The sequence below is a fragment of the Salmo salar genome, chromosome 18 (assembly GCF_965601325.2).
Source record: "Salmo salar chromosome 18, fSalSal1, whole genome shotgun sequence".
Taxonomy (NCBI): Eukaryota; Metazoa; Chordata; class Actinopteri; order Salmoniformes; family Salmonidae; genus Salmo; species Salmo salar.
The window spans coordinates 29,655,015-29,670,062 of NC_138308.1; the positions used below are offsets into that span (position 1 = coordinate 29,655,015).

General features: G+C 46.0%; 1 protein-coding gene across 5 annotated transcripts in view; it reads right to left on the reverse strand.

Annotated features, from left to right (window-relative positions):
• Nucleotides 1–15,048, reverse strand: part of LOC106577205 (1-phosphatidylinositol 4,5-bisphosphate phosphodiesterase epsilon-1) — a 34,453-nt gene that overhangs the window by 7,385 nt on the left and 12,020 nt on the right. For 4 of the 5 annotated variants that reach the window (XM_045700997.1, XM_014155104.3, XM_014155105.3 and 1 more), the window contains 21 exons: nucleotides 13,843–14,140; nucleotides 13,127–13,446; nucleotides 9,879–10,024; nucleotides 9,385–9,640; nucleotides 8,208–8,428; nucleotides 7,186–7,882; nucleotides 6,800–6,973; nucleotides 6,361–6,587; nucleotides 6,096–6,218; nucleotides 4,544–4,680; nucleotides 3,621–3,859; nucleotides 3,473–3,534; nucleotides 3,195–3,360; nucleotides 2,278–2,385; nucleotides 1,987–2,103; nucleotides 1,565–1,723; nucleotides 1,275–1,404; nucleotides 1,088–1,129; nucleotides 573–724; nucleotides 331–436; nucleotides 31–171 (listed from right to left, as the gene is read on the reverse strand). In XM_045700997.1, coding sequence (XP_045556953.1) covers nucleotides 31–171; nucleotides 331–436; nucleotides 573–724; nucleotides 1,088–1,129; nucleotides 1,275–1,404; nucleotides 1,565–1,723; nucleotides 1,987–2,103; nucleotides 2,278–2,385; nucleotides 3,195–3,360; nucleotides 3,473–3,534; nucleotides 3,621–3,859; nucleotides 4,544–4,680; nucleotides 6,096–6,218; nucleotides 6,361–6,587; nucleotides 6,800–6,973; nucleotides 7,186–7,882; nucleotides 8,208–8,428; nucleotides 9,385–9,640; nucleotides 9,879–10,024; nucleotides 13,127–13,446; nucleotides 13,843–14,140 — 4,021 coding nt within the window. The remainder of the gene's footprint in view (nucleotides 1–30; nucleotides 172–330; nucleotides 437–572; nucleotides 725–1,087; nucleotides 1,130–1,274; nucleotides 1,405–1,564; nucleotides 1,724–1,986; nucleotides 2,104–2,277; nucleotides 2,386–3,194; nucleotides 3,361–3,472; nucleotides 3,535–3,620; nucleotides 3,860–4,543; nucleotides 4,681–6,095; nucleotides 6,219–6,360; nucleotides 6,588–6,799; nucleotides 6,974–7,185; nucleotides 7,883–8,207; nucleotides 8,429–9,384; nucleotides 9,641–9,878; nucleotides 10,025–13,126; nucleotides 13,447–13,842; nucleotides 14,141–15,048) is intronic. The other variant, XM_014155106.3, reaches the window with a different exon arrangement.

Below are 15,048 nucleotides of genomic sequence, written 5' to 3' on the forward strand. Positions count from 1 at the left end.
CTAGGCATGGGGCAGAGAAGAGTAGTCTACCTCTCCCTGGGGTGCGCATCACTGTCGATGGGTCCCCTGGAACACCTTTCTCTGGATCTTTCCCAAAGATGTACCTCCTTCCCTTTCCTTTAGGAGAAAGAACATCCTGTCTCTCTTTTCTCTCCCTGGAAGTGGATAGACCTGGGACACACACAGACTCATACCTTCACAAGGAGATCTCACAAGTCAGGAATATTACATTAACCTACTCTCGTGAATGTGAGACTGGAACACAAGGCTATTTACAAGGCATTGTATAGTTTGTTTATAGAAGAGTATGTAAGGAATATAAGGAAAGACCTGGGAATTTGACAGCTTGGCAGTAGATCACCAGATCTGAGAGCTCCTGGGCTATCTGACGTCCTTCCTTCTTGCTTCGAGGCAGCTTGAACTCTTCCTCCAGCTCCTCGCCAAATACATGTGTGTGTGTGTGAGAGTGTGTAAAAATACAAAAGAGACAAGACTCTTGTCTCATGATGTTATTAATCAAATATACCGGGAGAAACTGGGTAATAAACAAAAAAATCCAACAAGATAAATACTTTTGTATTTCTACGTCTGCTGGATCCTGAATGGAGGACAAACTCCTTGTCCTCGCATTTCTTCATCTTCTTGGGGACTTCGTCACTGTGTTTGGTCTGTAACTTCTCCCCTGAAAGAGACTTTCCCTCAGGCCTATCCTCCAGGATATTATCTGTATCAACGTAGACATTCCCAGACAAAGACATTATTATTGCAGTATAAACAAAAACACACATTCATGCAGTGTAATCTAATTTGAGGTTTTCAGTGATCTAAGTAACATTAAAACATGTGGCCAAAAACTATTGGCATTCAAGCAATTTCTTGTTGTTTTTGACCCACTTGGTAATCAAATTGAGTATCAGTGGGTACTAATTTAGTAGATAAGAGGCTTTTGAAAAGTCACAACACACAGTCACACAGCCAGTGTACTAGAGCACTGCACAAACAGGGCACACATCTATTCAGCAATAGGACAACAAGCATGCTGTGGAATTGGCAAATCCTAAGTGATCAATTTGATTCTTTTTATTACCTTCTGGGAGAGAAGAAGCAGTAGATAAAGCCAGGGCGTCAGCTACAGAAGAAGAGTGAGTAGGGGGTCACAGGATAAGTAGGAGAATTGGGATAATTAACATTATTGCTGTTTGAGGTTGTTACCACAGAAACGTCTGGACTATAAACTGGCATACACTGGGATGCTCTTGGTGTTGTGACCATACCATCGGATAGTGATTCATACTCATAGTCATTTTCATCCTCGTCCTCTTCTTCCTCCTGATCCTCATTGGTTGGGAAGGGAGGAGGCATCACACTACTGGCCTGAGAATGCATCTGGGCCAACTGGTGAGCCTGTATCAGGAAGAGTCATTTAGGACAATCTTAGTTCCTTCTAATTATGTATTAGTGTGCCATCAATTTAGGTATATATAGCACATTATATAGATACCGGACTGGATCAACAACTGTTAAGAAAACTTTTGGTCAGTGTGTTCCTTATCAGTGGCCTTGCCTTCTGTTTGAGGATGTCCACCGGCGTCTGGTGAGCTTTTAGCTTCTTGTTCTTGAGGAGGATTTTCCCCCTCAGTTGCCATGGTGATGGCAGCTGTGGGTCGTCCGAGAAATCACTCTCGAACAGGAACTTTGTCACCAGCTTATCCCCAAACACCGTCTGTTGAAGGACAACACAAACACACCATCAGAGTTGTAATCTGTTCTGAGGGGAAGAAGGATCCATTGTGATTGACCTGTTAATGGCAATGTAACGTATATGTTCCCGGGTGGTGGTTCACTAACTCTATGACTACCCTGAACCCTGAACCCTTAACCTCACCCTGTCTCTACTTCCTTTCGTAAAACACCAACGAGCATCAGAAAGAGCCCATTTCACATCTCAACAATGAACTAGACAGGACAGTAAGCAGGCCTACCAACCTTGAATATGTCGGCCATCTTGCGTTGCTGCGGCAGGGAGCAGTGATTCTCTATGGACAGCATCACAGGTAGGTCAGAGGTCACGAAGGCAGAGCGGTTCACTGCCTCCACCACATCCTGCAGGAACGGGAGATTAACTCAACTCAATAAATGAAATTCAACTAAATTCAACCCAACTAAACTCAATTCAACTCAGCTCATCTCAACCCAACTCAATTCAACCCAAACCAACTCAACTCATCTCAGCTTAGTTAAACTAAATTCAACTCACTTCATTTCAACTCAACTCACCTTGAAGGGTATGCGGGTAGTGAGGGTGTGTCCATGGTAGATGATTGGCATGCCATCATCTCCATCCCAACAGTCCAGTTCAACACTCCTACATCCCTGGAGGAGCACCTGAGACAACAACAAACCAAACAGTAACGTAACGACCTGGACACAACACCTGGACACCTGGACACAACACCTGGACACCTGAACAAAACACCTGGACACCTGGACACAACACCTGGACACAACACCTGAACACAGCCCCTGGACACCTGGACACAACACCTGGACACCTGAACACAACACCTGGACACCTGGACACAACACCTGGACACCTGGACACAACATCTGGACACCTGGACACAACACCTGGACACAACACCTGGACATAACACCTGGACACAACACCAGCAAAAAACACCTGGACACAACACCTGGGCACCAGGAAACAACACCTGGACACCTGGATACAACACCTGGACACCTGGACACAACACCTGGACACAACACCTGGACACAACACCTGGACACCTGGACACAACACCTGGACACAACACCTGGACACCTGGACACAACACCTGGACACAACACCTGGACACCTGGACACAACACCTGGACACAACGCCTGGATACAACACCTGGGCACAATACCTGGACACCTCTATGGCTTGGATCAGAAAGACACAACATCTAGACACCTCTATGGCTTGGATCAGAAGTTTTGGATCTCTTGATGTAATTGGCTGTTGGACTAACAGACGCAAGGACCCGGGTTCAAATCCTGGTAGGGCTACCCCCCAAATTCATAACAATAAAGGCTTTTCAATGACAGTTTATCACCACAACAGCTGTATTGCTGTACACTCAATCGGTTTGAGTAAATATTACATGGAGTGTTATCCCCGTCAGGGTAATACCAGTGTTCTGATTGTCACCTGGCAGTACAGCTCCACAGACGACTCTCCCTTGAGTTGGTGGGCGGTCAGGTAGGTGTTGTGTGATGTAGCGATGTAGTAGTAAGGCAGAGGGTAATGGAGCTCTTCAACATTCAGCGGAGACTCTTCCAGTTTGGAAGCAGAGTTGTCCTTGTCCATCAGATACCTTATAGCAGGGGAAAACTAACCTGGGTCATTCCTTTTTGGCTCAGTTGGTAACAGCAGGGTCATGGGTTCAATTCCCGCAGGGATCACAAATACATACAAAAAATACTGACCGGGCAAATCCCTGAAAGGACATCCAGCCAATCTGATGCAAAGTGGTAGACGGTTCAAATGTCTAGAACACACAACACATGAATTCAGTGGAAGATTATTTGCCAAAGGACAAATGCACACACACAGACACACTTCATTGTCACACACCTGGATGATTCTTAAGACTTCATCATGCGAGTGGTTCTCTCCCTGACAGTTGACCAGGAAGTCGTTGAGGTGCATGATGGTCATGCCCAGAGCTCCCAGCGAGGCACTCTCTACGCCAGTACCATTGGTCACGATGCTGGCAGAAGCTATGGCATCTGAAATATGCTTCTGATTGTCTGACATGTGTCTCATGATCCGGATGGAAAGACCAAGGTCCAGGCCATTACGTGTCAGAAGGTCTGGGATGGGGGGGAAACACAAATAAAGACTTTTACACTTGACTTCAAAGCAAATATGAGTAGCTGAGTTTATTTACATACACAGCCCTGATTGGCTGATAGGATGGTCTAGAGCCCACCCCCTTACCCAGATGAATGGTCATTGTTCTATTATAATCAGATCAGATTGTGATGTCATGATCTGGGCCAAAAACTCCATCCCATCTGAACATGCTGAAATTAAAGGCATTCAAGTCAATTTCAGAGTGTTATTTCGACCTCAGTGTGGAAATAAAAAAACAACAAGAATGTCACATTTTTAACGCCACTGCCCCTTTAAGGGCATTTCACACTGCACAGGCCGTCTTAGCCTAGGGCTCAGAGCTCCCTTTAAATTTGTAGTTTGAAGACTGTTATTCCTAGACTTGTACCAGATCTGTTTGTGCTTCTCTCACCAACTCCAGCGGTCCTTGACATGCCAAGCATGGCCATACAGCACATACAGATCTGGGACTAGGCTTCATTACTCCTAAAGAATCTAAATGGAATTGACCCCAACTGGGCAGGTAACTCACCCAGGAAACTCACCCTGGTAACACACCCTGGTAACGCACCCTGGTAACGCACCCTGGTAACTCACATAGGAAACTCACCCAAGAGACTTACCCAGGAGACTTACACAGGAAACTCACCCAGGAAACTCACCCAGATCTGGCTGTATTCCTGTGACTCGGTCGTCGATGCGGAGGTGAGTGTAGAGAGGAGCAGTCTCAGAGGCAGACTGACCACAGGACACAGCATGGGCATCAAACACTTTCTTCAGGTCCTTACGACTCCGGATACTACACACCAACATGGGAACAAAAAGTTGGAGGCCCCAATTCACCCAATTGTAGATAATGTCAACTTCCTAGGACAAGCTGGTGCAAATCTATCTCACTACTGAAAGCCCTATCTGGAAATCCACAATCTGCCATTGATTAAATAGTGGCAATTTTGTACACTGGGAAAACACTGGGAAAAACACTGGGGAAATAATAAGGAATGTACATCTCACTGCTGTTACAGCTAATAATGTATAACACAATAATACTATATACAGTGCATTCTGAAAATATTCAGACCCCTTCCCTTTTTCCACATTTTGTTACGTTAAAGCCTTATTCTAAAATTGATTAAACACAAATAATTCCTCATCAATCTACACACAATACCGCGTAATAATTAAGCAAAAACAGGTTTTCATAAAATTTTGCACATTTATTAAAAAAAACTGAAATACCTTATTTACGTAAGTATTCGTACCCTTGCTATGAGACTCGAAATTGAGCTCAGGTGCATCCTGTTTCCATTGATCATCCTTGAGATATTTCTACAACTTGATTGGAGTCCACCTGTGGTAAATTCAATTGATTGGACATGATTTGGAAAGGTGCACACACCTGTCTATATAAGGTCCCACAGTTGACAGTGCATGTCAGAGAAGAAAACAAGCCATGACGTCCGCAGCATTGAAGGTCCCCAAGAACACAGTTGTCTCCATCATTCTTAAATGGAAGAAGTTTGGAACCCCTAAGACTCTTCCTAGAGATGGCCACCCGGCCAAACTGAGCAATCGGGGGAAAAGGGCCTTGGTCGGGGAGGTGACCAAGAACCTGATGGTCACTCTGACAGAGCTCCAGAGTTCCTCTGTGGAGATGGGAGAACCTTCCAGAAGAACAACCATCTCTGCAGCACACTACCTATCAGGCCTTTATGGTAGAGTGGCCAGACGGAAGCCACTCCTCAGTAAAAGGACATGACAGTCCGCTTGGAGTTTGCCAAAAGGCACCTAAAGGACTCTCAGACCATAAGAAACAAGATTCTCTGGTCTGATGAAACCAAGATGGAACTCTTTGGTCTGAATGCCAAGCATCACGTCTGGAGGAAACCTGACACCATCCCTACGGTGAAGCATGGTGGTGTCAGCATCATGTTGTGGGGATGTTTTTCAGCAGCAGGGACTGGGAGACTAATCACGATCGAGGCAAAGATGAACGGAGAAAAGTACCGAGAGATCCTTGATGAAAACCTGCTCCAGAGCTCTCAGGACTTCAGACTTGGGTGAAGGTTCACCTTCTAACAGCACGGCAATGCTAAGCAATTCTATACATTTTAGAATAAGACTGTAATGTAACAAAATGTGGAAAAGGTCAAGGGGTCTGAATACTTTCCGAAGGCCCTGTAGATAGATACATGTTGAGTTAGAGGAGATTACCTGAAGGACTTGAAGAGCTCAACAAACTCAGTAAAGCTCATGGTGCCATCTGATACCATGAGGTTCTGGAAGCTTTTTGATTGGCTCTTACCCCGGCTAGATAGTGTCTGACTTGACCTATTACTGAAGCGAGTAGCCAAAGAAAACACACAAGAGATGTTATGTGTACTGAATTCCAGCACAAACATCAGCACAACAAATTAAACATGAAGCATATGCACGCAAACGCACACAGTCGAATATACCACAGTTTGTAGCATCTTACCCTGTTTGAGCTTTGTGATTGGAGGCTGAGGAAGAGGAAGAGATGCTAATGGCCATGGATCTACTGGTGGAGGAGGAGAGAGGCCCAGGGAAACCATAGGAGCTGCTGTCTTCCTGGTCTTGGTCCATGTTGTCCTTCGGGTCCGGTGCATTCCGCCCTAGGACATCCCAACCGCTCGTCACCTTCTGTGACACCATGTCATCATCTGTGGCATCCCCACTGTCCCCCTGTCACCACACACACACACACACACACACACACACACACACACACACACACACACACACACACACACACACACACACACACACACACACACACACACACACACACAAAATGTAGCTATTTTATTGAAACTGACTCAACATGTTCCTCCAACCCAACTCCAGGCATTTGTGCAGGAGTTGAATCAATCTCTACTGAAAATATGGCTCCTTACCCTGGTCCCAACCTTCTTTTTCTTTTTATTGGAGTTAACCGTCTTCTGATTGGAGGTCACAGTGAGATGGCTGTTCTTCTGAGCTCCAGACTTCTCCATGCTACCACTCCATCTCCTGCCCCCAAACAGCTCGATGGCCTGGGCTAGTGTTGGACCCTCGTACCTGCCATCCTCCTGGAAGAGAGAGGAACATTTTCTTGGTACAAAATGGTAAATCACTCACATCTCCTCCCTCAGAGTTGTGATGCTCATGTCCAGGGCTCAGACTCGAGTCACAATTTTCATGACTGGTGACACCATTCACACTCTACCAGTAGGGACTGGAACACTTGACTCGGACCCGAGGTTTAGTAACTTGACTCCATCATTGCAATGCAGTCCCTCACCTGATAGAGGTTGACGTACTTCCTCCGGAGCCACTGCAACCTTTGGTCAGGGAACCTCCTCATCCTCCTGTGAACAGCTAACAGGGACTGCAGCCCAGCGTACACCATCCTAGCTGTGTTTCTTGGGGCCACAAAGTGTAATAACCTGTTGTCTGTTGTATGGAGCCCATAGAGCAGAGTCACCCCACACTCCTCCAGGCTCAGCCCAGATGAGAGCTTGTTCTGCAGGCATACCGCCTGAACGTCAGCCCCAGGATGGCCCATGAAGACAGCTTTAGCCACGGAGAGATCCAGGAATCCATCCGCCAGGCTGTTCAGTATGAGCATCCCACAGTACTGACCGCCAGCCCCTGACCCAGTGGGGCTCCGGAGCTTTGAGGAGTCAGGGCCAGGGCTAGAACCAGGGAGGCCCTCACAGTGGAGCTTGGCCCAGGTGAGGATACAATTGTCGGGTTGGAGTTGGAGCAGGCAGCGGGCGGTGAGGTGGGAGTCCTGGTCATAGTGGATCACAGTTGCGCCCTGCTGGAGGAAGTGGTGTACGTGGGGGTGGAGGGAGAGGACGTACCAGGGCATGAGCTCTGTACCATGGGCAAAGGCCTTCTGAGTCCTCTTACCCATACCCTGGAAGTCTGGGTCTTTGCCCTGTGATAGGTCAGATAGGTCACCCGCAGACTCGGAGAGATCGCCCACGGTGAACCTGACCAGAGAAGAGTGTTTTCAGGAGAGGAACATGACCAAAATAAGCTTTAAAAGGATGCAGATATTTTTATCTACAATAAGACACCAACACAAATATTTCTAAAGAAGCAATAAACGATAATGCATTGACAATTATATTAAGAAAAATACGATGTAATATTGAAACGGGGAGCCAACTTCACCTAGCTTGTATCAGATAGCAGGTGTTGTGGTATCAGTGTTTTCAGATTTTATTGACACTTTCTAGCACAATCAGAGCCAAAATCCAGCAAAAACCACTAAAAAGTAGCCTAAAGTTAGGTGGGTCAACTGTGGACACCTACTGGTTGTGGTTGCCATCCTTGAAGGAGTTTTTACGTGAGCCAGTGATACTCCTGTCACCAGACCCTCCAGACTCCTCCCAATCCTCAGACTCCATACTGCGGTTGCAGCTACGGATGGTCTGCAGGATGTTGTTGATGGTTGCTTCCTTCTCTGGTTGGTTGAGCCCATCTGGCCCCGCCCGTTGCAGGAAGTTGTCCTGTCCGTTGTAGTCAGAGACAAACTATGCAGTAGCGGTGCGTTGGTAAAATCACCGGGGAAGCCAAGACAGAAAAAAAAGCCATATTACAACCGATGTGTTTGTGATAATTGTGTTGTTTGCTCTATAACCTGTTAGTTCATATGTCTTGAAGAAGACACAGTGGCAGAATAAATCCAACCACAACTTTGTTTCATCACAAAACCGGAGAGCAACATCTGCATCGGTGATCCGAGCAGATTATGTATTTGATACCATTCCACTGATACCGCTCCAGCCATTACCAGGAGCCCGTTCTCCCCAATTAAGGTGCCACTAACCTCTGTTGAGTAACATGTTGAACTTTCATCCTCTCAGGCCAAGGGGACAATGTATGAATTTATGGTTGGATCAGAATTGCCTTCATAATCATTGGCCATGCCGAAGAATTAAGTAAAACCACAAGTCCAAATCCCTATCTCCATCCATGACTAATTTAGGAAATCGCTAGCTAGCCACCGGAGGACAACAACACAACAATTTCATTTTTTTCTGTCAATAACGTTTGGCTTCTGATGTGATGTGATTGGTGTGAAGCCAAATCCAAACTGGCTCCCGTGACACTTTTTTTTTGGAAAGAAGGCAAGGTGGTGTTTAAGATGGGAAAGGTTACTAAAGTATATGTATAATGAGTAGTGTTGTGTGGAGATTCACTTCTGGCCTGAATGGATGGTCACTAAAAGGTCAAATGCACTTGATACTTGGATAGAACACATTTAAATATTGTGTAAAGGAATATCAAAAAAGGAATAGGAAACAACAGTACGAAACAGATTCAGTGATGTCAACACTTAGTAAATGTGGCCCTAATTTATAAGTATAAGGCCAAGATTCCTCTAGCCTGATCCTAGATCTGTTTGTATGGTCTTGCCAACTCCTATGGTCATTGTCACACTCCCCAAACAGATATGGGTCCAGGCAAAAAATGCATAATTCCTCACCTCCACAGAGTCCTGTGAGCTGAGGCGTGGTCTGAGGTTGATCAGGCTAGCTGCTCCATCCAGGGCCTCCCCTAGCTCTCTCAGAAAGACCCCACAGAAGGGCACCACCCTGCAGCCCGGGGTGTGGAGAGCACGCGAGACCACCTTCCTGTACTCTGCAGACGTCTCGTGGTGCGCCATGGCATCCTTCAGGGCACGCATGGTCTCGATGTTCGACTGCTCCATGAACTGCCACATCTTTAGCACCTTGCGAGACCTGAAGGGTAGGATGGAGAGATGCTGCTGAGTGAGAATGGAAGGGCCAAAAGTGGACAGTTTAGGAGGCGAAGTTGTAGATGAAGACAGAATGAGGGTGAAAGAAAAATGATGTGATTATGTTTATTTACTAAGCAGGAAATGATAGTGGAGCAGATGGATCCGAAATATATTTGCAAAAACATAAAATCAAATAATCAAATGTTCCCTTGAAGAATTGGTTCTAGCCCTGCTTCTACCTGAGTCCAGCCAGGAACTCCATGACAGTGTTGTAGTTTCCCATGTTCCAACAGCACCTGGCCACGTGGACCAGACATGAGAACACCTCTCTCTTCTCCTCCATAGAACCTGCTGTCAGAATCATCCAGGTCACCCAGGAGCTCACCTGGAAACAGGAAAAGACAGTAACTGTAAGTGTGACTAACTGGGTTTGAATCCAGAGTCACCTTTGTGCAACAGGACTGTGTTAGCCCACTGAGCTCAAGCCAAGTTATTAGCTCTGGGAACCAACACTAGTCTTCAGGTCTCAGGCACAGTTACTCAACATATAGGTAGAAAATGTATTCCCCATGCTGTATTCCCCATGTATTCCCCATGCATTTCTTTTTGATACTGTCGCAAAGCTAACTAAAAAGCAGCATTCGCAAATGGAGGATGGCTTTCACTTCAGCAGTAATAAATATATGAACTTCTTTGAGGAAAAGATCATGATCATTAGAAAGCAAATTACGGACTCCTCAAATTACGGTATTCCTCCAAAGCTCCATTGTCCTGAGTCTACACAACTCTGCCAGGACCTAGGATCAAGGGAGATACTAAAGTGTTTTAGTACTATATCTCTTGACACAATGATGAAAATAATCATGGCCTCCAAACCCTCAAGCTGCATACTGGACCCTATTCCAACTAAACTACTGAAAGAGCTGCTTCCTGTGCTTGGCCCTCCTATGTTGAACATAATAAACGGCTCTCTATCCACCGGATGTGTACCAAGCTCACTAAAAGTGGCAGTAATAAAGCCTCTCTTGAAAAAGCCGAATCTTGACCCAGAAATTATAAAAAACTATCGGCCTATATCGAATCTTCCATTCCTCTCAACATTTTTAGAAAAAGCTGTTGCACAGCAACTCACTGCCTTCCTGAAGACAAACAATGTATACGAAATGCTTCAGTCTGGTTTTAGACCCCATCATAGCACTGAGACTGCACTTGTGAAGGTGGTAAATTACCTTTTAATGACGTCAGACCGAGGCTCTGCATCTGTCCTCGTGCTCCTAGATCTTAGTGCCGCTTTTGATACCATCGATCACCACATTCTTTTGGAGAGATTGGAAACCCAAATTGGTCTACATGGACAAGTTCTGGCCTGGTTTAGATCTTATCTGTCGGAAAGATATCAGTTTGTCTCTGTGAATGGTTTGTCCTCTGACAAATCAATTGTAAATTTCGGTGTTCCTCAAGGTTCCGTTTTAGGACCACTATTGTTTTCACTATATATTTTACCTCTTGGGGATGTCATTCGAAAACATAATGTTAAATTTCACTGCTATGCGGACGACACACAGCTGTACATTTCAATGAAACATGGTGAAGCCCCAAAATTGCCCTCGCTAGAAGCCTGTGTTTCAGACATAAAGAAGTGGATGGCTGCAAACTTTCTACTTTTAAACTCGGACAAAACAGAGATGCTTGTTCTAGGTCCCAAGAAACAAAGAGATCTTCTGTTGAATCTGACAATTAATCTGGATGGTTGTACAGTCGTCTCAAATAAAACTGTGAAGGACCTCGGCGTTACTCTGGACCCTGATCTCTCTTTTGAAGAACATATCAAGACTGTTTCAAGGACAGCTTTTTTCCATCTACGTAGCATTACAAAAATCAGAAACTTTCTGTCCAAAAATGACGCAGAAAAATTAATCCATGCTTTTGTTACTTCTAGGCTGGACTACTGCAATGCTCTACTTTCCGGCTACCCTGATAAAGCACTAAACAAACTTCAGTTAGTGCTAAATACGGCTGCTAGAATCCTGACTAGAACCAAAAAATGTGATCATATTACTCCAGTGCTAGCCTCCCTACACTGGCTTCCTGTTAAGGCAAGGGCTGATTTCAAGGTTTTACTGCTAACCTACAAAGCATTACATGGGCTTGCTCCTACCTATCTTTCCGATTTGGTCCTGCCGTACATACCTACACGTACGCTACGGTCACAAGACGCAGGCCTCCTAATTGTCCCTAGAATTTCTAAGCAAATGGCTGGAGGTAGGGCTTTCTCCTATAGAGCTCCATTTTTATGGAATGGTCTGCCTACCAATGTGAGAGACGCAGACTCAGTCTCAACCTTTAAGTCTTTACTGAAGACTTATCTCTTCAGTAGGTCCTATGATTAAGTATAGTCTGGCCCGGGAGTGTGAAGGTGAACGGAAAGGCTGGAGCAACGAACCGCCCTTGCTGTCTCTGCCTTGCCGGTTCCCCTCTTTCCACTGGGATTCTCTGCCTCTAACCCTATTACAGGGGCTGAGTCACTGGCTTACTGGTGTTCTTCCATGCCGTCCATGGGAGGGGTGCGTCACTTGAGTGGGTTGAGTCACTGACGTGGTCTTCCTGTCTGGGTTGGCGCGCCCCCTTGGGTTGTGCCATGGCGGAGATCGTTGTGGGCTATACTCGGCCTTGTCTTAGGACGGTAAGTTGGTGGTTGGAGACATCCCTCTAGTGGTGTGGGGGCTGTGCTTTGGCAAAGTGGGTGGGGTTATATCCTGCCTGTTTGGCCCTGTCCGGGGGTATCATCGGATGGGGCCACAGTGTCTTCTGATCCCTCCTGTCTCAGCCTCCAGTATTTATGCTGCAGTAGTTTATGTGTCGGGGGGCTAGGGTCAGTCTGTTACATCTGGAGTATTTCTCTTGTCTTATCCGGTGTCCTGTGTGAATTTAAATATGCTCTCTCTAATTCTCTCTTTCTCTCTTTCTGTCTTTCTCTCGGAGTACCTGAGCCCTAGGACCATGCCTCAGGACTACCTGGCATGATGACTCCTTGCCGTCCCCAGTCCACCTGGCCGTGCTGCTGCTCCAGTTTCAACTGTTCTGCCTGCGGCTATGGAACCCTGACCTGTTCACCGGACGTGCTTGTTGCACCCTCGACAACTACTATGATTATTATTATTTGACCATGCTGGTCATCTATGAACATTTTAACATCTTGACCATGTTCTGTTATAATATCCACCCTGCACAGCCAGAAGAGGACTGGCCACCCCTCATAGCCTGGTTCCTCTCTAGGTTTCTTCCTAGGTTTTTGGCCTTTCTAGGGAGTTTTTCCTAGGGAGTTTTTCCTAGCCACCGTGCTTCTTTCACATGCATTGCTTGCTGTTTGGGGTTTTAGGCTGGGTTTCTGTACAGCACTTTGAGATATCAGCTGATGTACGAAGGGCTATATAAATAAATTTGATTTGATTTGATACACATTGCAGGTTAGTTAGGTCTCTCTCACCTCGTTGAATCTTGTGACTAGGTCCTCTACTGCGTTGTGCGGCCGACTGCAGCCAGCCATAAGATGGGGTTGTCCAGGTTGGTGTGTCTGCCCCTGGGGCTGTGGCTGGCCAGGGCCCCCCAGGTCGTGGGTGAGGAAGCAGATGTAGTCCAGGGGTAGGATCCGGCTGTAGAGCTGCAGCTCCTGATCCATGAGGATGTAGGCCATCTCCTCTGGGAAACTGACCAGGGGTTGGAGGTCAGACAGCTCCTTGTTGACCTCCGTCAGTGGAGCCGCCGGCACCACGCTGGATCCCACCATGGGAGAGTGCAGTTGACGCTCTGGGAGGGAGGGAGGAATAGGGAGAGGGAGGGCGAGGGGTGAAAGAGGAGGGAGGAGGGATGGGAGGGTGAGTCAAGAGGGAGTTAAGAAAGGAGTAAAATACTGTAGATTGTTTCTGGACTCCTATATTGACTCTACTGGTAGACACTTCATGTAGAACTGAATCGATCAGATAAGTTTAAGCAATATGGTTATAGCCATAGAATTAGGAATTAGAATACTAATAGTAATTTAATAGGATCTCTATAGTAACAGCTGTATCTTACTCTCTGATAAGACAGGTAGTATTTTAACCACATTTGATTAATATACATTTCATATGATTTATTATGTCAGTTTACTTCATTCAATACTTCATCAACTTGAATTTCATAAGATTCATATTGGTTATGGACCTTTCAGGACAGCCCAGCCCAAGGGACTTGTGGTGATACAGGGAGGAGAGAAGTCGTTGACGCCCGTGTTGCCGATGGACAGAACCACTTCCAGGAGGGTCCCTGAGATGTAGGCAGAAATGTCAGTCCTCTGTAGGGTTGCTCGGTAGCTACACTCCCCTCCTCCTTCTAGCCATGGCAATGTGGCCCTCCTGCGACATAGACCCCTCCTGTCGGCAGACGACAACAGCTTCCTGGAAGACAGGAGTAGAGCTCCTGAACTGGCCACCCTTACCTCAGAACTCAGGGCATGGCATGCCTGGGAAGACATAGGAAGATACAGGGTCGCGTTCAGCAAGGCACACTGTAGCAAACCAAAACAATTATATGTGTTCTCATTGGATAAGTTCAGGTGGAAGTCACGAAGTTATAAAACCTTTTCTCCCTACTGAACACGACCCAGGCATCTCATCCCCTAATCACACCACAGGAGGCTGGTGAGGGGAGGACGGCTCATAACAATGTCTGAAATGGAGTGAATGCAGTGGTTTCAAAGATGGAAACCATGTGTTCGATACCATTCCATTAATTCCGTTCCAATCATTACTATGAACCCGTCCTCCCCAATTAAGGTGCCACCAGCCTCCTTGAGAATTACAAACGTACAAGACATACAGTAGCCTTTCTCATAAAAGATGCTATTATAACACAGTCTCTGTGTGTCTCCGTGTGTCTCCGTGTGTGTGTGTGTGTGTGTGTGTGTGTGTGTGTGTGTGTGTGTGTGTGTGTGTGTGTGTGTGTGTGTGTGTGTGTGTGTGTGTGTGTGTGTGTGTGTGTTATGTATAGAATCAGGTATAGCCTCTTGTAAATGATATGTATTCCATTTTCCGACCGACTTGGCAGTTATTCTGAGTCTAATATCAATACATTGAAGTTTTCCTAATGAATTTGCTTGGGCATTAAATCAGTGCTGTGAACATGAGGGTTCTGATATAAACAAAGATCTTTGGTCTGATCTGTGTATTTGACTCTCACATTGTAGCATTATGGCATGTTAGTTGTTGGTAAACCCTCTGAACCTGGGAAGATGGTATTTTTTTATGTTATTTCTTGTTTTATAAGGATCTGAACTTTGGGATCTTCTGTCTGTAAATCTCTTGTTTATAAGGATGTTCTAAGCTATCCAGGATTAAGGTTTGTGGCCCGTGAAAGGGCGCCTGTGGTGCA